Source organism: Mauremys mutica, chromosome 4 (genome assembly GCF_020497125.1).
Source record: "Mauremys mutica isolate MM-2020 ecotype Southern chromosome 4, ASM2049712v1, whole genome shotgun sequence".
Taxonomy (NCBI): Eukaryota; Metazoa; Chordata; order Testudines; family Geoemydidae; genus Mauremys; species Mauremys mutica.
Window position 1 is genome coordinate 123,292,827 of NC_059075.1, and position 27,605 is coordinate 123,320,431.

General features: G+C 45.0%; 1 protein-coding gene across 1 annotated transcript; it reads right to left on the reverse strand.

The window, feature by feature from the left end:
* Nucleotides 1-2,903: 2,903 nt before the first annotated feature.
* Nucleotides 2,904-3,701, reverse strand: LOC123369048 (olfactory receptor 5F1-like). The gene has a single exon (XM_045014416.1). It carries the CDS (start codon nucleotides 3,699-3,701, stop codon nucleotides 2,904-2,906), a length of 798 nt encoding a protein of 265 aa, XP_044870351.1.
* Nucleotides 3,702-27,605: the final 23,904 nt, after the last annotated feature.

A 27,605-nucleotide genomic window follows, 5' to 3' on the forward strand; every position in this document is an offset into this window, starting at 1 on the left:
GGACCCTATTTTGCCTTTTGTATATGTCACCGTATGTGTACTGGATGCCGCTGACAGAGGCGGACCAGCAGCGCTACACAGCAGCAGCATGCTTATGCTTTTGCATGACAGCAGCGATGGTTACCAGGCATACTGCACCGTCTACCATACCATGAACTGGTAAGAAGACGGTAATAAGATGGTCATGGTTACCTGTCCTTTTGCACTGCGCCATTTGGTGCTGTCATAAGTGCCCCTGGTCGATCAGCCAGGGGCGCAAAAGCAAAATTTGGGAATGACTCCCCGAGTCAATCCCTCCTTTTTGGGTATCTAAAAATAGAATCAGTCCTGCCTAGATTATGGGCAAGTGTACTAGAGAACCACTGTATCATACAACCAGAGACCACAGCTGCTCTCTGTCCAATCCTGCATAAATTTTGAGCTGAACGCTATTCACAGGGTGTGCTCCTGAAACAACCCCACCTGTTCATTCCATTCTTCCCCCAGCCTTCCTGGGTTCCAATACCATTGTCCCCCCACTTGTGTGATGAAGTAATATAGAATGCATGAATAAGACACAGGTAGTCGTTTGTGAGAAATGAGTGGAAGGAAGCCTCCAGCTGCAATGATAGTCCAGAGATGACATTAAGGGGTGTGGAGGAGGGAGCCACTCATCCCTCTGCTAGTCCAGGGGCAATTGAATCTTTTCTTTACAATGAAGGGTGGGGGCTGATGGAGCTCAGCCCCCTGTTGCAATGATGAGGACGGTTACCAGCCATACTGCACCATCTACCATGAAAAATTAGCAACAGGCGGCCTTGACCGACCTGTTCCAAGCAAGTTGGTACGGTCGTTATGGTTACCAGTCCTTTTGCACTGCCCCATGTGCCAATAGGCTGATGATGAGGATGGATTTCCATCTTATTGTACCATCAGCCATCCATAGCGTGGGGGGAGCAAGGATGTTGGTGTTGAGTGCTGCACCATCGCGTCTATCTGCAGCATTCAGTACAGATACGGTGACATGTAAAAGAGTCAACAGAGGATTGTTTTCCCTTTAACTTCTGGGGGTCGGGGGGCTGCGTAAATTGCCGAGCTATGCCCCGACCCACCGCGGACACTGTGTTTGACCCTAGAAGCATTTGGAGATCAGCCAAGAATGCAAATGCTTTTCGGAGACAGCAGGAACTGTGGGATACCTTGCGTCCTCGTTCCCCCCTCCCTCCATGAGCGTCCATTTGATTCTTTGGCTTTCCGTTACGCTCGTCACGCAGCTGCGTGCTGAGTCTGTGCTATGCCGTCTGTCCGTTTATTTATTAAAAATACTTTGGACCAGGCGTAACGTAACATTTCTTCCCCTACTTAGATGCAGGAGTCTCCGAGCGAGATCACCGTGAGGACGGGCACTGAAGGAGATAGAGAGCGCATGCTGCGTGAAATCTAGCACGAACCACGGACCTATGCAGCCGTGTTCTGGGAGGCAGTGCTCTCTGAATACCGCATGAAAGCCTCGCGCGGAAAAGTGTGCTACCACGGAGCACCCAATAAGGCAGCTCTCCCCAGGAACCTCCTGCTGATGCTTATCGATTAACAGCAGGAGAGCTTCGTGGCATTCTCCCAGGAGGATTTCTGTTCTATCACCATATATACAGAGACCTCCTTTTCACACACTTCAGATTCCTGTTATATTAAGAATAAAAGTTAACATGGTTAAAGCACTTACCGACAGATCCTACCCCTGATTCAGGATCCGGGTTCCTGGCCGGGGAGGGTTGGTAGGGGATCTCCGTGACGGTGATGAATAGATCCTGGCTGTCGGGGAAACCAGCGTTGTAAGCGCTATCGCCTGCCTCGTCCTCCACAAACCCTTCCTCATCTTCCCCGTCCGTGAACATCGTCGAGGAACTGTCCATCGACACTGTCCCATCATCAGAGTCCATGGTCACTGGTGGGGCAGTGGTGGCAGGCTCCGTAGCGTCCGTTGGCCGCTTTGATTTTTTGGTAGGCTTGTCTGGGGTCCTTGATTTTCACGCGGCGCTGCGTTGCATGACGGCTGTATCCTCTGTCTGGATCATGGCTTTGGAGACCTTCTCGTAGGTCTTTGCATTCCGTTCGTTGGAGCGCAGCTCCGAAAGCACAGACTCCTCGCCCCACACACCGATCAGATCGAAGAGTTCCCGGTCAGTCTATGCCGGGTCCCTCTTTCTATTCAGAGATTACATGAACTCCTCTGCTGGAGAGCTCTGCATTGCTGCCGGTGCTGCGGAGCTCGCCCCGATGTGCAACCAGAACGTCAGATTCAAACCGCCCAGACAGGAAAATGAATTCAAATTTTCGCGGGTCATTTCCTGTGTGGCTGGGCAGAGAATCCAAGCTCGGGCTGCTGTCCAGAGCATCAACAGAGTGGTGCAGTGTGGGATAGCTCCAGGAGCTACTAAGTTCGATTTCCATCCACACCTAGCCTAATTCGAACTAGCCATGTCGAATTTAGCGTTACTCCACCTGCCGGGGTGGAGTACCAAATTCGAACTAAAGAGCCCTCTAGTTCGAATTAAATGGCTTCCTGGTGTGGACGGTTGAGCGGTTAGTTCGAATTAACGCTGCTAAATTCGAATTAAAGTCCTAGTGTAGACCAGGCCTAATACTATTTGTCTGCCTCTTCATCTATCTATCTATCTTATCTATCTATCTATGTTCTTATATAGTGCTCATCACTGTAGCATTCGAGAACCTTACAGACTGTTAAAGTGAGCACATGTGGGCCTCCAAAACTAATTTAAGGTCAGTGATTTCATGCCTAGCTTTAAGTGAGCATTTCCATGAGATGTGGTTATTACTTACAATGCCTATGTAAAGAGCACTTGAGAGAGAAGCTGCCTCAGCTACATTCCTCGAAAAATAAAGAAAGGAGATGAATGTGTTTATTATTCTTTTCTAGTCATTTTAATAAATGCATTCTTCTTCAAAACACTACCCCTCCCCAGTGATCTCCTCAGAGCATCCTTCACCTCTTGGTTCCTCAGGCTGTAGATCAGAGGGTTCAGCATGGGGATCACCACTGTGTAGAACACTGAGGCCACCTGGTCTTGGCCCAGTGAGTAGCTGGTGTTGGGACGTAAGTATGTAAAGATCAGAGTCCCATAAAACATGGTGACGGCCGTCAGGTGGGAGGCACAAGTGTTGAAGGCTTTGTGCCTGCCCTCGACAGAGTGGATCCTCAGGATGGCACCCAGGATGTACAGGTAAGAGAAGAGGATTATCAGGAGGGAGCTGACACTGGTGAAACCAGCTAAAATAGAAATAGTATTTTCAGCAATGGAGCTATCGGAGGATGACAGAGCTAGCAGTGGAGGGGTGTCACAGAAAAAATGGTTGATGATGTTGGAGCCACAGTATGTTAACCTGCTAATTAAACATGCAGTAATCATAGCACTCATGAAACTAGTGAAATAGGAGCTAGCCACCAATGGGACACAGACTTTATGGGACATAACCGCTGAGTAAAGCAATGGTTTGCAGATGGCCACATAGCGGTCATACGCCATCACAGCCAGAAGCAGGCACTCAGTGCTGAGCCAGATAATAAAAAAATACAGTTGAACCAAACACCCAGAATAGGAAATGGCTTTGCTCTGTGCTAAGAAGTTCGCCAGCATCTTTGGGGTGACAACAGATGAATAGCAGATATCGACAACAGACAAATTGCACAGGAAGAAGTACATGGGAGTGTGTAGTCGGGAACTGATCCTAATCAAAATGATCATCCCGAGATTCCCCACCAGGGTGATAACATATATCACTAAAAACAACACAAAGTAGATGACCTGCAGCTTTGACCCATCTGTGAATCCCATGAGAATGAACTGGGTTGCTACGGTACAATTTTTCTCTTCCAGTATTCCCATTCTGATACCTGCTGAAAGATTAATAAAGAGAAAATGAACTATTTAATGCTCAGTCGTCATTCTGTGTACAAAGCATGCAAATGCATACATATTTCTGCATGCATACTGTTTTGAGATTTGGGCCTCAGTGATATATATTCACAAACATTCAACTCTCTACCTAAAGAAGGTAACAAACTCTTCTCTGGAGTTTGCTTAAAATGGTTTCTATAGTGACAGGCAGATAACAAAACAACTGAGTGCTCAGTTCAGTCTTATGCATCCGATAATTTGGATGTTTTCCAAAATGTATCCCATTGTATTTGGTATATTCTCTAAATTGGCAATTGGATGGATGTATTGGATGGTAGGTGAGTAAGTGCATGGCTGCATGAATAAACGGATGTAAATGAATAGGTAATTGGAAGGGTGATTTGGTTTGTAATTGGATGGGAGTGTCTATTGGTTGTACTGGACAATTGGATGTGTTAGTAAACTGTTGAATTGATAGATGGGTGAGCATATTGTTGGTGTAAGAAGCAGCTAGGGAATAGATGGTTGTGTAGGGAGTTGAGAAGGTGGACAAATGGGTGAATCAGTGGGCAGTCAAATGAGTAAGAAGAAATGTGGGATTGGATTAGTGAGAAGGTGGCTGGGAGAGTGCAGACAGTGTTGTAGTAGCCATGTTGATCTCAGGATATTAAAGAGGCAAGGTGGGTGAGGTAATATCTTTTATTGGACCAACTTCCGTTGGTGAAAGAGACAAGCTTTCAAGCTACACAGGGCTACACAAAAGCCCTGTGGTCCAGTAAAAGATATTGACAGTAATATACTGTCTCTGTAAGGCAGTAGTCAGATGAGTGAGAGAGTTTGAAGACGGGTGGATTGATGGTGAGTGAGTGGTACTGTAGGTGTTGAATGAGTTGAATAAGTTCTTGGGTCTATTTCACAGTGGAAAATGTTCTGCATGACAAATATCAACCACCAGAACTGGAACCCATTGCAGAAGCAAAGGACTGGAAGCCTAGAGATTGAACTCTTACCCCAGGAAGTGGTCCTTTTAGGAACAGTGTGGCAGGGAAACTTGCTCTGCTGTTGGTGATGCTGTTCTGTAAATAAAGAGAGAATTTGAGGGACCCAGAACTGTCAACACAAGAGTAGAATAGGTACAGTATTTAGTTACAGATGTATTAATCTAGCTCTTTTTCTCAGTGAAACACCCCAGTCTAATTATTATGTTAAATGCCAACTCTGTACCCTGGATATTACTGTTACGTTATTACTACATTGATACACAAAATCTACATCAGTCTAATTAGAGTGGAAGGATAAGTCTGGTAGTTAAGGCACTGGACTGGGTCTCAGAAGATCTGGATTCAATTCGCACCTCTGCCAGACACATCCTCTGTGATCCTAAGTACAAGTCACACAGAGAAAAATATTAAAAAATGCCTAGGTAACTTAAGATCCTAAGTCCCATTTTCAAAAGTGTCAAGTCACCTTTAAAAATGAGAATCAAGCTCCTAAGTCACTTAGGCCCATTCTGAAAAATTCACCCTTAATCTCTCTGTGCTTTAGTTCCCCATCTGTAAAGTGAGGATAATATTTCTTGTCTCTCATCCTGTGTCTGTCATGTCCATTTTGATTATAAATGTGTTGGGGCATGGATTGTTTCTGAGTATGTGTTTATACATTGCCTGGTTTGATGGGGACCTGATCTCAGCTGAGGCAAAAATTAAATCAGAGAGTTTCTTATTAGAAGAATCAAAATCCAAGGAAATTGGTTATTTTATTTAATCCCAGCCCTTTCCAAACAAATTTCACATTAGGAGTGAAAAGTTTGGATTTTTTAAAATATTTTTTCTTTAAAACCTAAAAGTTCACCTAATTCCCAATTCCTACACTACTGACTACAATGGTTTTTAAATTTCACTAGTAGAATCAGACTTACCAGGATCCAAACTGAACTACGAACATTGTTCACGTGTTGTCCCATGTTGTAAAAAGAACATCTAAACAGAATTTCAGTTCATGCTGGCATCTGAAAGAAAAGCCCTTTCTCAGCTTTCTATCAAAGCAAAAGGGGTTGCTAATGATGACTGTTGTTGTTACAGCTGTGAAGAATATTCAGCTCTACTCCAAAGGTTGGTAAAGCCCACAACTTGAAAGAATAATTGGATCTGTGGAAGGATTCATGTTTTGATCATGCAGTAATATTTATATTGCACTGGGAACTCTGGAACCACAAAGGAGACTTCCTCAAACCCCAAACCTCCTAATCTCCCTTAGGGAATGCACTAAGCAATTAAACAGTGCAGCCAAGGATCAGACTGTTTTAAATACATATTCAAATTTCCAAAGGAAATGCAGATACTCAGAGCTGTGCATCTTGTATGGCAGGGCACTAACTGGGGAATACTAAAATCAAGCCCAGCTATCGTGCTTGGGTGACCATTGTAGGAAGGAAAATAAACCAGCCAGGAGGTTGGAGAGGGGAGGACAGAGTAACTGTTGGGAATGAGTTACACTTACACACCTTTTCCACTCAAGTCCGGGTTGAAAGCCCAATTGATAGTGATCAGGAATTGTGATTTATCTTAAGTCTGATTGATGGCCTTTGTGATATGAATTGGGTCCCTCACTGCATCTTCTATTATGACAGGTGACCACATCTAGAGTTGCTTGGGACATTTTTTTTGACTGAAAATTTCAAATTTTAATTGAAAAATCATAATTCGATATATCTTGGCTGTACACTGAAATATTTTGGCTTGGAAATGCTGTTGCAGTGACTCATGGGAGTTGTACTTCAAGAACCTCTTGCTCCATTTTTCTCTACAGGCTGCACTCCTTGGTTGGGCTACATGTTCCATGATGCACTATCGTCTCCCTTCTTGGTGAGGGAAGGACATGTATTATTATAGACACATGACCCCGGTACTTCTTGGGAGATGTAGTCTGGCTGAAAAATGGGGCCCATCAAGGAGAATTGGAGCATGAAGTACCAGAGCTACAGGTCCCATGAGACACCATGGCAGCATTTCAGAACTGAAGTATTTTAATTTTCAAATTAAATCCAAAAATATTTGGGCCCTCAGGAATTCAGGTTTTGGATGACAAAAAACAAACAAACAAACATTTAGTTGAAAACCAAAAATTTCATGAAAAACAATGTTGATGGAAAATGTTTGACCCACATCACAAATTCCATCATTGCAATTAGTGCTTATTGGTACCTTTTTGGCAACTTCAGCAGAAAAAGCAAAGAGTGATTAGGCGACAGAGACTGAATGCTCCTATCATCCCCGTGAGATGTTGCTTCTAGGTCAGCACAGAGGCACATTAGTTGGAAATGACTTGAGTGTCTTATTCTAGCTGCCCACAATGTATCTGATGTGGGTGATTGAGAGCAGTCTTCAGTCTCCAGAGATGTCAGTCAGACACCTATCGCTCACACTGTATTCACTGTAAAGTGTCGTGAGCTCTTTGAAAAGTAACTTGGTAAAAATGGCATCATGGCTTTCAGTGTTTATCATCTCTCACTAATATCTGCAAATATGCTCAGATTATATCTCACTGCTACCCCTGCAAACTTTGCCTGGTCTCTGAGAGTCAAATGAGCCATTGTCTGCCTCATGCATCATCATCACTAGCCAAACTGGCCTTCAGTGACAACTATCCAGTCACAGTACCTGCAGTAGGTTTGCACAGATGGAACCAATTGGAACTGAAGAAACAGTTTTGCTGATGATGTGTAAAACGGGAAGGAGTCCAGCTCCTTCTCTCTCAGCTATGTCAGTTCTACAGCACTAACAGAAATAATCAGCAGTAAAAATTGACTTCTGTCACTGAAGATAGAAGATGTGACTGTGGGTACGTCTACACTACAGGATTATTCCGATTTTACAGAAACCGGTTTTGTAAAACAGATTGTATAAAGTCGAGTGCACGCAGCCACACAACGCACATTAATTCGGCAGTGTGCGTCCATGGTCCGAGGCTAGCGTCGATTTCCAGAGCGTTGCACTGTGGGTAGCTATCCCGTAGCTATCCCATAGTTCCTGCAGTCTCCCCCACCCCTTGGAATTCTGGGTTGAGGTACCAGTGCCTGATGGGGCAAAAATCATTGTCGTGGGTGGTTCTGGATACAGCTTCACCCCTCCCTCCGTGAAAGCAGCAGACAACCGTTTTGCGCCTTTTTTCCTGGGTGAACTGTGCAGATGCCATAGCACAGCAAGCATGGACCCTGCTCAGCTCAATACCGCAATCGTGGACGTTTTAAACACCTCACGCACTCTCGTGCAGTCTATGCTGAACCAGGACCTGCAAAGCCAGGCGAGGAGGAGGCGGCTACGGCAGCACGGCGATGACAGTGATGAGGACATGGACACAGAATTCTCTCAAACCGCGGGCCCCTGCGCTTTGGAGATCCTGATGGTAATGGGGCAGGTTCTAGCCATTGAACGCCGATTTTGGGCCTGGGAAACAAGCACAGACTGGTGGGACCGCATAGTTTTGCAGGTTTGGGACGATTCGCAGTGGCTGCGAAACTTTAGCATGCGGAAGGGCTCTTTCATGGAACTTTGTGACTTGCTTTCCCCTGCCCTGAAACGCCATAATACCAAGATGAGAGCAGCCCTCACAGTGGAGAAGCGAGTGGCAATAGCCCTGTGGAAGCTTGCAACGCCAGACAGCTACCAGTCAGTCGGGAATCAATTTGGAGTTGGAAAATCTACTGTGGGGGCTGCTGTGATGCAAGTAGCCAAAGCAATCATTAAGCTGCTGCTACGAAAGGTTGTGACTCTGGGAAACGTGCAGGCCATAGTGGATGGCTTTGCTGCAATGGGATTCCCTAACTGTGGGGGGCGATAGATGGAACCCATATCCCTATCTTGGCACCGGAGCACCAGGGCACCCGGTACGTAAACCGCAAGGGGTACTTTTCAATGGTGCTGCAAGCACTGGTGGATCACAAGGGATGTTTCACCAACATCCACGTGGGATGGCCGGGAAGGGTTCATGACGCTTGCGTCTTCAGAAGCACTGCTCTGTTTAAATGGCTGCAGCAAGGGAATTACTTCCCAGACCAGAAAATAACAGTTGGGGATGTTGAAATGCCTGTCGTTATCCTGGGGGACCCAGCCTACCCCTTGATGCCATGGCTCATGAAGCCATACACAGGCAGCCTGGACAGTGGTCAGGAGCTGTTCAACTACAGGCTGAGCAAGTGCAGAATGGTGGTAGAATGTGCCTTTGGCCGTTTAAATGCGCGCTGGCGCACATTACTGACTCGCTCAGACCTCAGCCAAACCAATGTCCCCTTTGTTATTGCTGCTTGCTGTGTTCTCCACAATCTCTGTGAGAGTAAGGGGGAGACCTTTATGGTGGGGTGGGAGGCTGAGGCAAATCACCTGGCCGCTGATTATGTGCAGCCAGACACCAGGGAGATTAGAAGAGCACACCAGGAAGTGGTGCGCATCAGAGAAGCTTTGAAAACGAGCTTCATCACTGGCCAGGGTAGGGTGTGACTGCTGTGTTTGTTTCCCCTTGATGAACCCCCACCCCCCTTGATTGACTCATTCCCTGTAAGCAACCCACCCTCCCCCTTCGATTACAGCTTGCTTAAGGAAATAAAGTCACTATCGTTTAAAAATCATGTATTCTTTATTAATTCATTATAAAAAGAGGGAGAGAAGGTAGCCCGGGTGTGGTTTGGGAGGAGGATAGGAGGGAAGGAAAAGGCCACTAAAAAAATTTCACAGTAATGACAGCCTTTTGGTTGGGCTGTCCACGGGGGTGGAGTGGGCAGGAGCACGGAGCCTCCCCCCACACCTTCTTACACGTCTGGGTGAGGAGGATGTGGAACATGGTGAGGGTGGTTATACAGGGGCTGCAGTGGCACTCTGTGATCCTGTTGCCGTTCCTGAAGCTCCACCAGATGCCGGAGCATGTCAGTTTGATCACGCAGCAGCCCCAGAGTTGCACCCTGCCACCGCCGATCTTCCTGCCGCCACCTCTGATCATCCTGCCGCCACCTCTCATCTCAGGCGTCCCTCCTGTCCTCACATTCACTGGCATCTTTCCTGTAATTTGATACCACCTCCTTCCACTCATTCAGATGAGCTCTTTCCTTGTGGGTTACTTCCATGATATCCGAGAACATTTCATCTCGTGTCTTCTTTTTCCTCCGCCTTATCTGAGCTAGCCTTTGGGATGGAGTAGGGAGGCTTGAAAAATTTGCAGCTGCATGAGGGAGGGAAAAAAGGGAGAGAAGTATTTAAACAGATACATTTTACAGAACAATGGTTATACTCTTTCACAGTGAACAACACTATTCACCTTACATAGCACATGTGATTTCACTACAGGGTCGCATTTTGCATCTTAATATAGGACCCAATTTTGCATCTTAATATTGAGTGCCTGCGGCTCTGGTGTTACAGATCTCACAGAAGCCACTGTCTTTCGGCTTCTGCAGCCTTCATATATACAGTGCTTTACCCCTCTCCCCACCGCATGGCTGGTATCATGCAAGCTCACTGCTAATCACCTCACTTCCCTCCCCCCGCCACATGGCTGGTAGCTGGGAAGATCCCTGCTAGCCAAACACGAAAAAGCTCATCGCTATTTCACTCCTCCCCTCCCCCCGCTTGGCTACATGCAAGGAAGGATTTTTTTTAAGCAGCAGGCCACGAGCCCAGTAGGAAAATGGGCATCTCTGTCCCCTTAATTAAATTCCTGATTTTCAACCAGGTTACCCTGAACGATATCACTCTGCTGAGGATAACACAGCGAGATAAAGAACGGATGTTTCTGGAATGCCAGCAATCACCGGGACCATACGCAGCTATGCTTTGTCATGCAATGATACCTGATTACTTGCTTCATGCATGGCGTGGTAAAGTGTCCTACCCTGGTGGACGGAACAAGGTTGCCTTGCCCAGAAACCTTCTGCAAAGGCTTTTGGAGTACCTCCAGGAGCGCTTCATGGAGATGTCGCTGGAGGATTTCCACTCAATCCCCAGACATGTTAACAAACTTTTCTAAGTAACTTTACTGGCCGCGAATGCATCCCAAGTCCTCAGGGCAAATCAATCATTAAAAAACTCTTGCTTTTAAACCATGTCTTATATTTACAAAGGTACACTCACCAGAGGTCCCTTCCATGGCTTTATTGTCTGGGATAGTGGCTTGGGAAGGCTGGGAGGGTAATTCCGTCTGGGTCAGAAAAAGCTCATAGCTGTTGGGGCTAACGGAGTGCTGTGTGCTCTCTGCAAGCTCGTCCTCCTCTTCTTCATCGTCATCTTCCCCATCTGCAGAATCCTCAGCCATGGCTGAGATTACAACCCCCCACCTCGGAATCCACGGACAGGGGTGGGGTAGTTGTGGCGCAGCCCCCTAAAATTGCATGCAGCTCAGCGTAGAAGCGGCTTGTTTTTGGCCCTGTACCGGACCTTCTGTTTGCTTCTTTGGTCTTCTGGTAGGCTAGTCTGAGCTCCTTAACTTTCACTCTGCACTGCACTGAGTCCCTGCTGTGGCCTTTTTCCATCATAGCCTTGGAAATTTTTTCAAATACTTTTTCATTTCGTCTTTTGGAACGCAGTTCTGTTAGCACTGAATCCTCTCCCCATACAACGATCAGATCCAGTACCTCCCGGCCAGTCCATGCTGGAGCTCTTTTTCGATTCTCAGGAGACTACATTGTTACCTGTGCTGATGAGCTCTGCGTGGTCACCTGTGCTGATGAGCTCTCCACGCTGGGCAAGCAGGAAATGAAATTCAAAAGTTCGCGGGGCTTTTCCTGTCTACCTGGCCAGTGCATCCGAGTTCAGATTGCTGTCCAGAGCGGTCTCAATGGTGCACTGTGGGATCCACTCGGAGGCCAATACCATCGATTTGCAGCCACACTAACCCTAATCCGAAATGGTAATACTGATTTCAGTGCTACTCCTCTCGTCGGGGAGGAGTACAGAAACCGGTTTAAAGAGTCCTTTATATCAATATAAAGGGCCTCGTAGTGTGGATGGGTGTGGCGTTAAATCGGTTTAACGCTGCTAAAATCGGTTTAAACACGTAGTGTAGACCAGGCCTGTAATGCAGACAGGGAGCGGGTCTGTGGTGTAGGAAGGTGACATTTTTACACAGTTAGTTTTCAGAGAAACCTGTGCTTGGCATGAGTGGGGAAAGGCTACACACCAGAGAGTTTTAGGGCCATGCTATTCCTGGCCTTTACATGGATAGACTGGGTAAGAAAGGCACTGCTGAGGAGGTTTCATGTGAGGGGGCAGAACTGACAGAGGGAGGCCGGCAGGGCATTTTCTTAGCATGCCTTTTTTCTACTTAGGCTTTAAAAATTGAAATATTTAAAATAAAAATTAGATCTGCTTTTCTAACCTTTTTCTGGGTTCCAGTAGCTCAAGAAAGAATAGACTGATAACTTCTAAACATGTAAATCTCTATTTTCATGCCCAGGATACTTTAAAAGAGAAAGAATAAAGCACAAATACATTAAGTTACTAACATCTGTGTAACCATGGATGTGTGACAACTGCAGTGTTGCCAACCCTCATGATTTTATTGCAGTCAACATTTGGTGCTTTTCTTAAAGCTCCAGCACCTGCAGTCAGGTGAATCTCAGCTTTCATTTAAAGACAATTCGTTGTCTAGCCCTCATTATTACAGAGAAAAACTTGTAAGTATGACCAACTATTTGTATCTCTATCTTATGAGCATGCGGGACCTGTGTCATGATTTTGAATATTTGCAGTTGGCAATACTGCAGTCGCCTGACATGGGACATTGGCAGAGACTGACTCAGGACCTACTGCACTAGGGACCAGATCCAGTGCTCATTGAAGTCAATGGTAAAGCTCCAATTTCCTTTGGCTGTGTAGGAGTAGGTCCTAAAAACATCTATACCTTGAGCTTAAATACTAAGCCCCGGGGGCCAAAGACCTACTATGTGGCTTGAAGAAGATTTGGTCATCACTCTGGTGTTTGCAGGAAGAATGTTTAGATGTGAGCAGGATTTGGCAGGACATTTTTCTTTTTATCTGACTCAATTTTGGTGGAGAAAAGTTTGCCATTAGAGATGACAAAAAAATTTAAGATGAAAACCTTTTTAGTCACAAATAGCCTTTTTATTTTCATAAACGGATAATTTTCACAAAAAATGTTTCATGGTATATTTTTTCGGTATTACTTGCCAATATTTCTTATTTACATTTTTTCCTGTTTTCCCCCTCCCTTCCCCGCCCTTTGTCTTTCCTTTTTAATTTCAGAAGAAAGAGGGCAAAAGAAGAGAAGAAAGCAGGAAAACTGAAAAGGGTAAAATAAAAAAATATTTTGCCAAACATTTAAAATGGGTGTGTTTTGAAACCTGCAAACCAAAACTTTGAAATTTTGAATCAAATTGTTTTAAACTTCTGCTTTCACCAGCTCTAGTTACAATAAGGGCTGGCTCTTGGTTTTTTGCTGCCCCAAGCAAAAAGATTTTTGGCTGCCCCCAACCCCAGTCCTGGGTTCTCACACCCCCCACACCACTATTGCCCCCCCACCCGCACCCCCTGCTACCCCAGCACTGGGCTCCCCCTACCAGTGCTGAATCTGCCTGCTACCCCCTCACCTCCAGCTGGTCCGGTGCTGGCAGAGTCTGGGTAAACCCTCAGCCCAGGGGCCTTCCAGCCAGGGTTCTTGCCTCCAAGACCATCCAGGGAGGGCAGAGCCGGGGACCGCCCCAGCAGGGGGCTGAGGAGCCGGAGCACGGTAGCCCCAGAGGGAGTCCCGGAGTCCCACCAGTGCGGGGGGGAGAAAAAAATGGAGTCCCGCTGGCCGAGAGAGAGAGAGGGGAAAAAAACATAAACCGGAGTCCCAGAGTCCCGCCGGCAGAGGAGGGGGAAAAAAGGCAGAGTCCCGCCGGTGGAACAAACAAAACAAAACAAAAAAACCAGGAGTGCGAAATATTGGGACAAATTGCGTCCCAACCAAACATTGATCGGGACATGGGACAAAAACCTAAAATCGAGACGTCTGGTCACCTTACTTACAACTTCTCATCTCCAGCCTCTGACTCTGATCTCAGGCTGCCTGCTACTTGTCCTTCCACAGGTGCCCCCCAGGCTGCTGCCTCTAGTCTGCCACTGCCCACTCTGATGCAGCTCACTGGCTGACCCTGATCTTCCTCTGCCCTCTGGGTGTCACTGCCATGGACCCCTCTACTGTCATGATACTGAACTTGGGTAAGACAGTGCCCTCTGATGGTCATACATGAACCAGATCCCTCCCAGAATGAACTGTCACCCAATGCTTTTCCTCCAGCTAATTCTGGAGTGGGGTGGGAGGTGGGAACTGACCACCAGCCAGCAGGTTCATTACACTATCACTATAGAACATTACACTATCAACATCATAACACACACTTCCACTCCTGTCCCTGGACACTCTCTGCTCCACATTTCCTCATAGCTAGCCCAGTCTGTGTGATGCTCTCAAATGCACAAGGACGGGGTGGGAGCAGAGAACTTCAGTAAACCCAGCCCACATGGCACTTCCTTGCTCAGTATTTGTCCACACTGAGCTTGGAACTATTGCGCTGACTAAGGTATCTCGGGGAAGGAAAAGGCCTTAGGACTTTGGACTTTCTTTAGGACTGTGATTGCAGGAAAAACCAGGCCCCCTTTGGTACACAAGCTCGCAGTGTATAAATAATTCTGCACATGTCGTTCCATTACATGCTACCTTGTGCACATAAGGCGTTATTAGCTGAAAACTATTCAGTGGACTTATGCATGGAATACTTTATGGAAAAGACTTTAGTAGAGCTGTATGAGTTGAGGGGAGCAAAGATTGAAATAGCAGTGGGGCTGTAGCATGACAGGATTGAGGGGAATCAGCAGAGCTGTGTGGGCAGCATAGGACTGGAATACCAGCCGATCCAGGCAAAGAATTATTACAGGTCAGGGATTATTACAGGTCAGGACTATCTATCTAAAGTATTTATGTGGCCCCCATTATCACAGCATCGCAGCACCTGGCAATCTGTATTTGGTGCATTTGGTGCTGTAGGCAGAGGTAGCTCTTGGGTGCCCTCTGCTGCTGGCTGCACATGTCAGGCAACAGCTTACTAAAGCATCCCACTCCTTGTAGCTTATGTAGAGGGAGCTGCACACCCAGCGGGACTCTTTGCTGTCACTCCAGCTAGTCCCCAGCCTCCAACTGTGCCTTTGCCCCCACTCCAGCTAGCCCCCTCCAGCCTGGGCTCTCATTGCCTTCCTCTGGCGAGCCCCCCTACCCCTGACATCCCAGCTGGACTTCTTCCCTTCTCTCCAGGCATCAGCCCCCTATCTGGGCCCATCCTCCTCACTCCAGCTAGGACCTACACCCCTTGTGCCCTCTGTGGTCAGCACTCAGCAGACAGATTCTCACCCTCACTATGGCCAGCCCCGCCCTTCCAGGGGGGCCCCTCATCCCACCGCTCCAGCCAGCTCCCCAGCCAGGCCTCCATTTGCACTTGAAAAGTTGAATAACACAGATTGCTCAGCCTACATTTAGAACAAAATGGGTGACCCGCCACTGTATTTAGCCTTACTACACCTCTGTTAGGTAGGGGAGAACTGTGATCCCCTGTTCACATGGAACCAGATAAGGAACTGATGCAGAGGCAACTGAAGGCCCAGATCTGTAAGGTATCTAGGCATTGCTACACTCTTCGTTGCAATGCCTAACTTATTTAGGAGCCTAAATCTCATTTTCAAAAGGGAATTAGGCACCTCAGAGCCAAAATCTCATTGACAGTCAATAGTATTTACATTTCTAAGTGCCCAAAAACCTTTCTGAAAATGAGATTTAGGCTTCTAAATCAGTTAGGCATTACAACACTGAGCACAACAACTCCTAACTACCTTTAAAAATCTGGGCCTAGGTCACATTCCCAAGGTCCCCCAGGAAGTCTGTGGCAGGACAGAGACACGAACCCACCTTATCTAACAGGCTAGCACCCTAAATGCGAGGCTATCTAGCCTCTCAACTTAAGTGTGTTGGCAGAGATTTGTGTGTGTGTGTGTGTATGCAAGTGTGGAGGTGTCCTACATCTTAAATTTAGTGGAAACCAGGGTGATTCAAATTAGTATTTTGATGCATTGACAGAGCTGGGGCATGTGGGGGCAGGGGGGATGGGGGAGTGCTGCAGATTAGAGATGAGATGGAAAGCACTGCAATGCCAGGGGATCCAGGAATAGAATTATAGAAATAGAAATACCAGGAGGTTTGCTGCAGATCAGAAATGAAGGGCACTGTCTATTTGGAGAGTGGGTGACTTTTCAAAATATTCTTTTCTGTTTTTAGTAACTGGTTTTAATTTTTTTTATTCTGCTCTTGAATTCACTCAAACAATATGAACATAGAGGCTTCTCTTTGCGTTATTTTTAAACAGGAAATTGAGCCAGTACACAGGGTCAAAGATTTTAAGGTCAGAAGAGATCATGATTATCAGATAGTCTGATGCCCTGCATGACATTCCAATCATTCTTGCGGTGAAGGGAATTATTCAGTCCTATGGGGGAACCTGTTTTATAACCTGTGGCTGTGATAGCAGTTTCAGTTTAAAACATGATTATTCTGTCCATATTCTTTCACTGCATTGCACTCTTTTTTCCCATGGCATTAAGGTGCATCCAATCAAGATGTGTGTGTCCTGGTCTACAAGGTCTGGGCAGAGGGTATGTGGGAGGGATATAGACAGAGAGTTGAATATGTAGGTCGGACATTAATAGTAATATTTTACTGATACTAATATAGTCACTGGAACAAAAGTTTTGAATTTCAAATGTATCTTCTATGCAGTTTTGCAGATAGAGATCAAATAATTAGTTTCTTTCTCTCTATGGTCCCTCTTAGGGAATTCTCTACTGTTAATTTCCTAACCTCCCCTATGAGGAACAAGATAATGCAGTTTGGAGATTATGCGTGCTGGTTCTAAATAATCACCCTGACTCTGGCAACAAAACAAAAATGCAAATTCCAGGGAGGCTACACTTTCAGGTGCCTCTTCTCAGGACCTGAGGTGATCAATTTAGTGTAATTGACTCATCTCTCCAGAAACAGTATTAGCTTCTGACAATTTTAATAAGCTCTCGATGGGCATAATTAGAAAGTTTGTGCCTGCCAAACTGCGATTGCGTAACTTTGCAAGCAAGTTTGAAAGTGTGGTTAAATTGGGTCCACTGTGCATCATTAAAATCTGAATGTGTTTCAAAGACACTGCAAACATTCACTGAAATTAGCAGCTTCCAGAGATAAACGAACAGGCTTGATTGCTTTTCTAACTTAGGGGACTCTGAGAGGCTTCCTTAAAGGAAAAGAGTCCTGGTGAAAGAGCAACAGGATTTATACAATGATTTCTCATCTCAAGAAAAGCTAGAAGTCCCTGGCCTGTGCTAGCCACCATGCTTAGCACTCTCTGGTCCCCACTGTACTAACCACTATAGGAAGCAGTTTAAGGAGTATGGATCATATTCATCTGGCTGCTTTCTGCCATTCTAACAATGCACAGCAGCTGTAAATTGAGGCTTAACTAAACTAGGTTTCATAGAATCATAGAATATCAGGGTTGGAAGGGACCTCAGGAGGTCATCTAGTCCAACCCCCTGCTCAAAGCAGGACCAATCCCCAACTAAATCATCCCAGCCAGGGCTTCGTCAAGCCTGACCTTAGAAACCTCTAGGGAAGGAGATTCCACCACCTCCTTAGGTAACCTATTCCAGTGCTTCACCACCATCCTAGTGAAAAAGTTTTTCCTAATATCCAACCTAAACCTCCCCCTCTGCAACTTGAGACCATTACTCCTTGTTCTGCCATGTGCTACCATTGAGAACAGTCTAGAGCCATCCTCTTTAGAACCCCCTTTCAGATAGCTGAAAGTAGCTATCAAATCCCCCATCATTCTTCTCTTCTGCAGACTAAACAATCCTAGTTTCCTCATCCTCTCCTCATAAGTTATGTGCTCCAGCTCCCTAATCATTTTTGTTGCCCTCTGCTGGACTCTTTCCAATTTTTCCACATCCTTCTTGTAGTGTGGGGCCCAAAACTGGGCACAATACTCCAGATGAGACCTCACCAATGCTTAATAGAGGGGAATGATCACGTCCCTTGATCTGCTGGCAATGCCCCTACTTATACATCCCAAAATGGCGTTAGCCTTCTTGGCAACAAGGCACACTGTTGACTCATAATCAAATTCACTCATGTTGTCTACTCAAAACCTTGTCCCTTATTTGTGTATCTCTGACTGCCCCCTCCTAGATACTTTCTACATACTTTGCTTTGCTAGAGTGGCACAAAGCAGCCCGAGCAGACTGATGAATCTGGCCCACAATTCCAGTACCACGGATAATAAACTCAGAGGTATGTTTGACAAAGATAAGACTGTCTGACATCTGTCCCGCTGCCTAGCTGTTTCATCACTCCCAGCACTCCTGTTCTGCATACGTCCTCTTGTTTGGGTCTCATACTGCTCACTCTGCCTGACAGAACAATTGACAATATGGTTCTGTTGCCAGTTGTTGCACTAAAGTCACTGGCTAGGAGGGGGCAGTCACAGATACACAAATAAGGGACAAGGTTTTGAGTGGACAACATGAGTGAATTTGATTTTACAATAAACAACATTCAAATATGTAAGAAACCTGAACATAAAAGTGCTTTTGGGTAAAAACCATGGGCCATAATCATTCCCGGTGTAACTCCAAATTAACTCAGCAGAGCTGCCTCTTAGATGAACTTGTCTCAATGTCAAAAATATAAACAAATGTCAAATTACAATGCCATTTTGACACCACTTTTAACACCATAAATTTTCCCTATAATAAGTACTTGAGTCTTAACAAGGACTATTCATTAGGTGAGCAAAACCATGCACGTTACTGCCATCTAGGATAGGGTTGCCAAGCCTCCAGGATTGGCCTGGAGTCTCTCAGAATTGGCATCGATCTCCCGGTGACCACTGAAAGCAACCTAGGAGATTTTAATAGGATATTTTAAGAAAATGACACTATGTCATGTTGGGGGAAAAAAATCTCCCGGAATAGCTTCAGTCAGAATTGGCAACCCTAGGTTTATAGCCCAATCATTTTAGGTAAGCAATAATGCACAGGTACTGCCACACAGTCATGAAATCTAATGATCCATTTAGTCTTAAGGTCTCATACCTTTTATGTGGGCAGCACCTGACAGGTGTTGCTATGCAGGTTTATGGCCTAATAATTTTTACGTAAGCAATACCTCACAGACATTAGCATGTAGGTTTGTGACCCAAGAAACTTTAGAGTAGCAATATGTCACGGGCACCTCCAGGCATGAATGAGGCGTAATAATCTCTGGATGAGCAACGTGTTACAAGTATTGCCATGCAGATTCGTGGCCTAATCATCTTCATGTGAGAAATACCACACAGTTTCTGACATCTAGGGATAAGCTTTATTCATCTTTAGGTCAGCAATAGCACACAGATATTGCCATACTGTCTTGAAGCCTAACACTCTGTGGGTATGTCTACACTTCAAAGCGGGGCTGTAATTCACAGCTCAAGGAGACATTTCCACATTAGCTCTGACTGAGCTAGTGCACTAGAGTGTAGCTGGAGTGGTACAAGTGGCAGGAGGGGCTAGCCATTCCAAGTACATAGCCATCCAAGATGCTAGGCATGTACTCATGGTGGCTAGCCCCTCATGCCTTCCCAGCTACACTCTATATTTAGTGTGCTAGCTCGATCAGAGCTAGCATGGGTATGTCTCCTCAAGCTGGGAATCATACCCCCAGCTCAAAGTATAGACATACCTTGCAGGTGAGAAATAACACACAGGTAATGCCAGCTAGGCCAAAGGCCTAATAATCTTTGGGTGAATAATACTACACAGATACTGCCAGGCAGGCATGTGGCCTAATAATATTTAGATGAGCAGTACCACACAGATACTGCTATACAGGCATGAAGCCAAATAATCTTTAGGTAAGCCATACCATACAGATACTACCATGCAGGTTTAAGGTTTAATAATCTTTAGGTGAGCAATACTACACAAACCTTTAGGTTAGCAATATCTTACAGGCATACGTGCTGACTCCATGAGTGCTGGAGCACCCATGGGGAAAAATTTGTGGGCTCCTCCCCTCCGCTCCACCTCTACCTCCTCCTCTGAGCCCGCCGCATGCCCGCTTTTTCACCCTAGCTCCCAGCGCTTGCACCACAAAAGAGCTGTTTCGTGTGGCTGGGAGGGAGGGGGCGGGGAACTCGGCATGCTCAGGTAAGAGGCAGGGCCAGGGCGGGGATTTGGGGAAGAGGTACAATGGGGGCAGGGAGGGGGCAGAGTTGGGGCGGGGACTTTGGGGAAAGGGTTTGAATGGGGGCAGGGCAGGGGCGGGGAAAGGATGGGGCTGGGGGCAGGGGGGGGCGTGAACACCCACCAGCACCGGGGAAAGTTGGCACCTATGCTTACAGGCAGTTTCAAGATGTAATATTCTATTCATCAGAAATGTCACAGAGATAAGGCTATAGGCTAATAAACTTTAGGTGAGCATTACCACACAAGTACTGCCACCTAAAGCATATGACCTAATAATCTTTAGATGAGCAATGCCACAAAAATACGGCTATCTAGGCATAAAGTTTAATAACCTTTAGATTAGGACTACCACATAGAGACTACCATATAGGCCTGAAACCTAATGCTCTATAGGTAAGAAATAACACTCAGGTAATGCCATCTAGGACTAAGGTCTAGTAATCTTTAGGTGAGCAATACCACTGTCACAGTTCAGAGCAACTGCATTTGTATTTCCCCCTCCCTGGTCCACTAAGGGCACCCATTCTAGGCTCCCAGCTCCTCAGCCAACACCTCTTTTGGACAGAGATCTGCATCTCTCTCCCTCCTGACTGGGGACTTTCCAATTCCCTGCCTACTCTGTGATATCCCCAGAAAATCAGACTGCCTAAACAAGCCAGCTTCTGTGCTTTGCTTTCTTATCAAAGATTATGAACAGTGTAATTGCCAGCAGTTATAAATTACTAAACAGATCTTAATAAAATAGAACATTTAATCTTAAGGTGAAGGCATTACAGAGGAAACATATTAAAAACAATAACTGGATCTACACACTTGCTAATAAGCTTACCAGAGATTACTTCCCAACTCCAGCAAGGGCTCTGGTAGGAGTCAGTCCTTCAAACCCCACCTAGGGGTTTCCCCTGTGACTAAAAGTTCATAACAGCATCAGCTCAGAACTCACTCCCCCTCTGAATAAATCAGCCTATCCTTTATACAGCTTTGTCCACTGATCTTGTGCCTCCAGGAATAAGTAGTCAGCAGACAAAGGCCCACTCTTCAGGCCAGGGGTCCCCAATGCGGTGCCCACGAGTGCCATGGTGCCCGTGGGGGCATCTAAATGCGCCTGCATCCTGGCCGGCGGTGTCATCCAGAGGAGAATTTCGGCGGCATTTCGGCAGATGCTCAACTGCTGCCACGGTCCTTTGTCTGGCACCCACCAGACAAAAAAGGTTGGGGATCCACTGTTTTAGACGAAGAGCCCTTGCGGAATTTGTCACCAGCACAGATCGGGAATGAAGTTCTCATGTTCAGTAATGTACACTAACCAAGCTCTTCCAAATCACCAGGAGAGAATCCTAATAGCTTTCGGTGGAAGAGTCCATGAGAAATTTGTCACAAGCACTGATCAGGAATGACTTTCTCATTTTTAGTATTTCTCACTAACTGAGCTCTTCCAAACCATCAATAGTGCATCCTAATAGCTTTTTGACAAAGATGCCATAGAACGTTTTTCACTGGCACAGGTCAGAAATGACTTACTCATTTTTGTTAATTTTCACGAGCTGAACGAACTGAATGAAATTACCAGCACAGCATCCTAATGTCTTTTGTAGGAAGAGTCCATGAGGAATTTGTCACTAGCATGGGTAGGGAAGGACAGTCTAATTTTTTAATAATTTTCATGCATAGATCTGCACCAAATCTTGTGACCTTAAATGGTCCCTTCTGACCTTAAAGTCTATGAGTCTATGAGTCAAATGATAAGAAGTGCCTCCTAATAGCTTTTAGAAGAAAATGCCATGAACTGTTTTTCATTAGCACTGGTCAAAAATGAATTTCTTTCTTTTAGTATTTTCTCTGAACTGAGCTCTACCAAAACATCAGGAGAGACTCCTAATGGCTTTCGAAGGAGATTCCATGAGACATTTGTCACTAGCACTGGTCAGAAATGAAGTTCTCATTTTTTGTCTTTCTCACCAACCAATCTCTTCCAAACCATTAGCAGTTCATCCCAATGGATTTATAGACCAACATTAGCACTGCTCAGGTCATTTTTAGTATTTGTCACTAACCGAGCTCTTCCAAACCATCAATAGTGCATCCTAATAGCTTTTTTACAAAGATTCCAAAAGACATTTATCACTAGCACTGGTCAGGAATGAATTTCTCCCTGTTAGTCATTTTCACCAACCCACCTCTACCAAATCAACAGGAGAGATTCAAAAACTATTTCGAGGATAATTTCAGGAGACATGTAGCTCTAGTTCATAGTTTTAGTATTTTTCATGAACTCCTTTCTACCAAATGCCTTTCAAGGTAAGCTTCCATGACAAATGTCTCACAAGCACTCATCAGGAATGAATGGCTCATTTGTTTTGTCTTTTTCACCAACCAATCTCTTCCAAACAACTAGCAGTGCATCCTAATGGCTTTTAGACAAAAAGTCCTTGAGAACTTTTTCAGGAACACAGATTAGCAATGAATTGCTCATTTTTCATCTTATTCACGAATGGATAGCTACCAAAAAGCAAGGAGACAATTTTTCATCTTTCTCATGAACCAATCTCTTCCAGACGAATAGCAGTGCAACCCAGTGGCTTTTAGACAAAGAGTCTTTGAGAAAGTAGTTAAAAGCACAGCTCAGAAATGAACTCATCTTACTCACAAACGAATCGCCTGAAGACATTTTTCCCTAGCACATATCAGGAATGACTTTCTCATTTTTCGTCTTAATCACAAACTGATATTTTCCAAACCACCAGGAGAGAATCTTAATTGCTTTGAGACAAAGATTCCTTGAGCAACAATTAAGGGTGCATCCTGATGTCTTTTAGACGACGAGTCCTCACAGAATTTATCACTAGTACAGATGAATTACTCTTTTTTTGGTAGAAGCAGCAAAGAATCAATTTTTTTGGTGTATCCGATGAATGGATATCTTCCAAAGCGACAAGTGACAATCCTATTATCTTTTAGACCAGGGGTCCCCAACACGATGCCCACAGGTGCCATGGCAGGGGCATCTAAATACCCCCCACGTCCTGGCCGCCGACAATCGGGGTCATCCAGAGGTGTCGCTGCCAAAATGCCGCTTGACTGCCACCACGGTCCTTTCTCTGGCACCCGCCAGACAAAAATGGTTGGGGACCACTGCTTCAGGCCATAGCTTCAAAAGGCTGGGGTTTTGCGTAACTCAAGGTGGGAAATTTACATTCGCCTCTCCTTAGACATTTGCCATGAAATCCACTTCACATGTGTTGTTCTAAAAGACCATTCTTGTCTGCCACATTGTTCAATATGGTCCTCTGATCATCCAGGCCCACATTAATACATAAACTTTGTGTTTAATACAATGGACTCCAAAGATATTTAAACTTAGTCCAATATGAATTCCCGATAATATTCTTGGAAAACATCTGTGACAACCACACAAGAACTGCATGAAGCCTATTCATCTTTAGATGAGTAATGCCACACCAAGTACTGCCATGCAAGCATATGGCCTAATAATAGTTAGGTGAGCAATAGCGCACAGGTACGGCTATACAGGATTGTGACCTAATAAACTTTAGGTGAGCCATATGTCATAGGCATTGCCCAACAGGTATGAGGGGCCTATAATTTTTAAGTGAGGAATGCTATGCAAATATTGGCATGCAGGTTTGTGACCTAGTAACCTTTAAGCCAGTTATACCTCACAGGTGCTTCCATCTAGGCTCAAGGCCTAATAATCTTTAGGTGAGAAATACCCTACAGTTAAAGCCAGGCAGACTCAAAGCCTAATAATTTTTAGGTAAGCAGTAATTCATAAGTACTGCCGTGCAGATTGATGACCTAATAAACTTTAGGTTATTGATAACCCACAGGTACAGCCAGACATGCTCAAGGCCTAATAATATTTAGGGGGGCAATATCACACAGATACTTCCATCTAGACTTAAGGTCTAATAATTTTTAGATGTGCAATACCAGATAGGTAATACATAGACTAGTGTCCTAAGGGAAAAAAATTGAACCAAAAAGTCATTTTGAAACAGAAAATCAAAATGTTCCAGTTCAATGTCATTAAATCACTTTGTTTCAATTGTTTCTTTTTTAATGAGCTTTTTTTCAAAATCAGCATGTTCCCATGGAAATGACAGTTTTGGCAAAATTAACTTTTCTGGTAAAAAAAACATTCTATTGGAAAATTCCCCATCTGCTCTACTAATAACCTGCAGGTAAGCCATACCTCATGGGCACTGCCCTACAGGCTTGTAGCCTAATAATGTATAGGTAAGCAAATATATATAAAGCTGCAGTGCAGGTGCAATGAACCATTAGGACATGAACACAGACATCTTGATTATCAACAAAGACTCACTACAAAGTCTTCGGAACAGAAAAAACAGTTCCTTACTACCTGAGCTGAAAGAGATTCCCTTTAACTTTAATACATGGCTTGACTGCTACTGCTGCTCAAGCCTGCTACTGGAAGGTCATATATTCATACATGCATGCATGCTCGCACACACACTAAACCAGTGTAATACATAGGCATAAGGCCTAGCAATCTTTAAATTATTAACATCACATAATTACTGTGCCTCTTACTCACTGATAGCATTTTGAGAGTTGTCACCACTGTGAGGTAATGTTCACCTAAAGATTATAAGTCTTCAAGCCTGTAGGGAAGTACCTGTGTGGTATCACTCACATAATAATTATTAGGCCTCAGTATACACTAAAGAAAAGGCACTAGTTAAGGTACCAGCACTACAAAGAGGCTGTCCAGAAGGCTTTAGACCTGGTAGTCTCTGGGCTAGCAACAGTATTGATTCTCCTATATGTTTAAGGCCTAGTTTTTTGACTAGTACAGGACGCAGGCACACATTACCCCAAAGGCATAATAATATTTGGCCGAGAAGGATCCCACAGACACAGCCATGTAGGCCTCATTCCTGATATTTTGGGGGCTGGCAACCCCACACAGAAACTGCTGGCCAGACAGACAGCCTAACAATTATGGGGCTAGAGACACCTCACAAACACCATCCTGCAGACATTAGCTTTCATAACCTTGGAGCTAGTAATACCACAAAGACACCAGTGGGCAGGTGTAATGAGCCTTTCCTGTGAAAGAAGGACTCACACATTCAGCAGAGATCAAATCCAAGACATCAGAAGATGCTTTTAGCTAGGTGAAAGTAATAGGCTATTATAGTGGTTGAGAGCAGTCACTATCAGACCCACTAATTCAATGCATTTCACAAGCGTCTATTTTAATCTTCAAGCTACTAACCTCACAAAGCCACTGCCCTGAAATGAGAATGTTTAATAATCTTTGAAGTAGAGACACAACATAGCAGGCATCAGGCTTTATAACCTTGAAGTTAGCAACACACCACAAGCATGGCCCTATATGCAAAATTCAGACTAGAAACATCACTAAGGCCTAGTAACTGTTTGATTAGTCTCATGACCCAACACATCTTTTCTTGCATTAATTCCTGTAGAGGCTTTTGTCTAACTACATTGCATAGACATGCAGGCATAAAGCCAAATAATCTTTAGGATTAAATCATAATGATCATAGAATGTAATCTTCTGCTGTAATAATAGAGACAAGGCGGGTGAGATAATATCTTTTCTTGGACCAACTTCTGTTGGTGAAAGAGACAAACTTCCCACAGAGCTCTTCTTCAGGTCTGGGAAAGGTACTCAGAGTGTCACAGCTAAATACAGGGTGGAACAGACTATTAAGCATAAAGAGTTAACACATGTTGCAAGAAACCATTCAGAATGAAATGGGCATATCCTAGGACCAACATGGGCATAACAATACTGCCAATTTATACTGTAGGTATAAATCTCAATATTCTTTGGACTATCGACATCTCACAGAACCTGCTGTGCAGATGTAAGGCCTAATATAATTTTGGGGCTAGCCAACTAACACAGTGAATACCCGGCAGGCATAAATTCTACATCTTCGAACTAGCAACAGCACATAATCCTTGTATTATTGGCAAGGGATCTGATGCATCATGTTCACTGGGGCTCCACTGCCTTCCATTTCACCCCATTTCACCCCAGTTACAGATGTTCTGGGGCCCTCCCCTCGCATCAGCCCTGATTATATGTCAATGTACTTCCTGCATCATGTAATGTACAGTAGTCTGGGAGCTGACCTTGTTCGTGAAGACAGAGGCAAAAAAAGCATTGAGTACATTAGCTTTTTCCATATCCTCTGTCACTAGGTTGCCTCCCTCATTCAGTAAGGGGCCCACACTTTCCTTGACCACCTTCTTGTTGCTAACATACCTGAAGAAACCCTTCTTGTTACTTTTAACATCTCTTGCTAGCTGCAACTCCAAATGTGATTTGGCCTTCTTGATTTCACTCCTGCATGCCTGAGCAATATTTTTATACTCCTCCCTGGTCATTTGACCGATCTTCCACTTCTTGTAAGCTTCTTTTTTGCGTTTAAGATCAGCAAGGATTTCACTGTTAAGCCAAGCTGGTTGCCTGCCATATTTACTATTCTTCCTACACATCGGGATGGTTTTTTTCCTGCAACTTCAATAAGGATTATTTAAAATACAGCCAGCTCTCCTGGAATCCTTTCCCCTTCATGTTATTCTCCCATGGATCCTGCCCATCAGTTCCCCGAGGGAGTCAAAGTCCGCTTTCTGAAGTCCAGGGTCCGTATTCTGCTGCTCTCCTTTCTTCCTTGTGTCAGGATCCTGAACTCAACCATCTCATGGTCACTGCCTCCCAGGTTCCCATCCACTTTTTCTTCCCTTACTAATTCTTCCTGGTTTGTGAGCAGCAGTCAAGAAGAGCTCTGCCCCTAGTTGGTTCCTCCAGCACTTGCACCAGGAAATTATCCCCTACACTTTTCCAAAAACTTCCTGGATTGTCTGTGCACCACTGTATTGTTCTCCCAGCAGATATCAGGGTGATTAAAGTCTCCCATGAGAACCAGGGCCTGTGATCTAGTAACTTCTGTTAGTTGCCAGAAGAAAGCCTCGTCCACCTCATCCCCCTGGTCTGGTGGTCTATAGCAGACTCCCACCACGACATCACCCTTGTTGCTCAGACTTCTAAACTTAATCCAGAGATTCTCAGGTTTTTCTGCAGTTTCATACCGAAGCTCTGAGCAGTCATACTGCTCTCCCCCACCTTTTCTGCCCTGTCTGTCCTTCCTGAACAGTTTATATCCATCCATGACAGTACTCCATTCATCTGTGTTATCCCACCATGTCACCATGTTATTCCAATCACATCATAGTTCCTTGTCTGTGCCAGGACTTCCAGTTCTTCCTGCTTGTTTCCCAGGCTTCTTACATTTGTGTATAGGCACTTAAGATAACTCGCTGATCATCCTGCTTTCTCAGTATGAGACAGGAGTCCTCCCCCCTTGCACTGTCCTGCTCGTGCT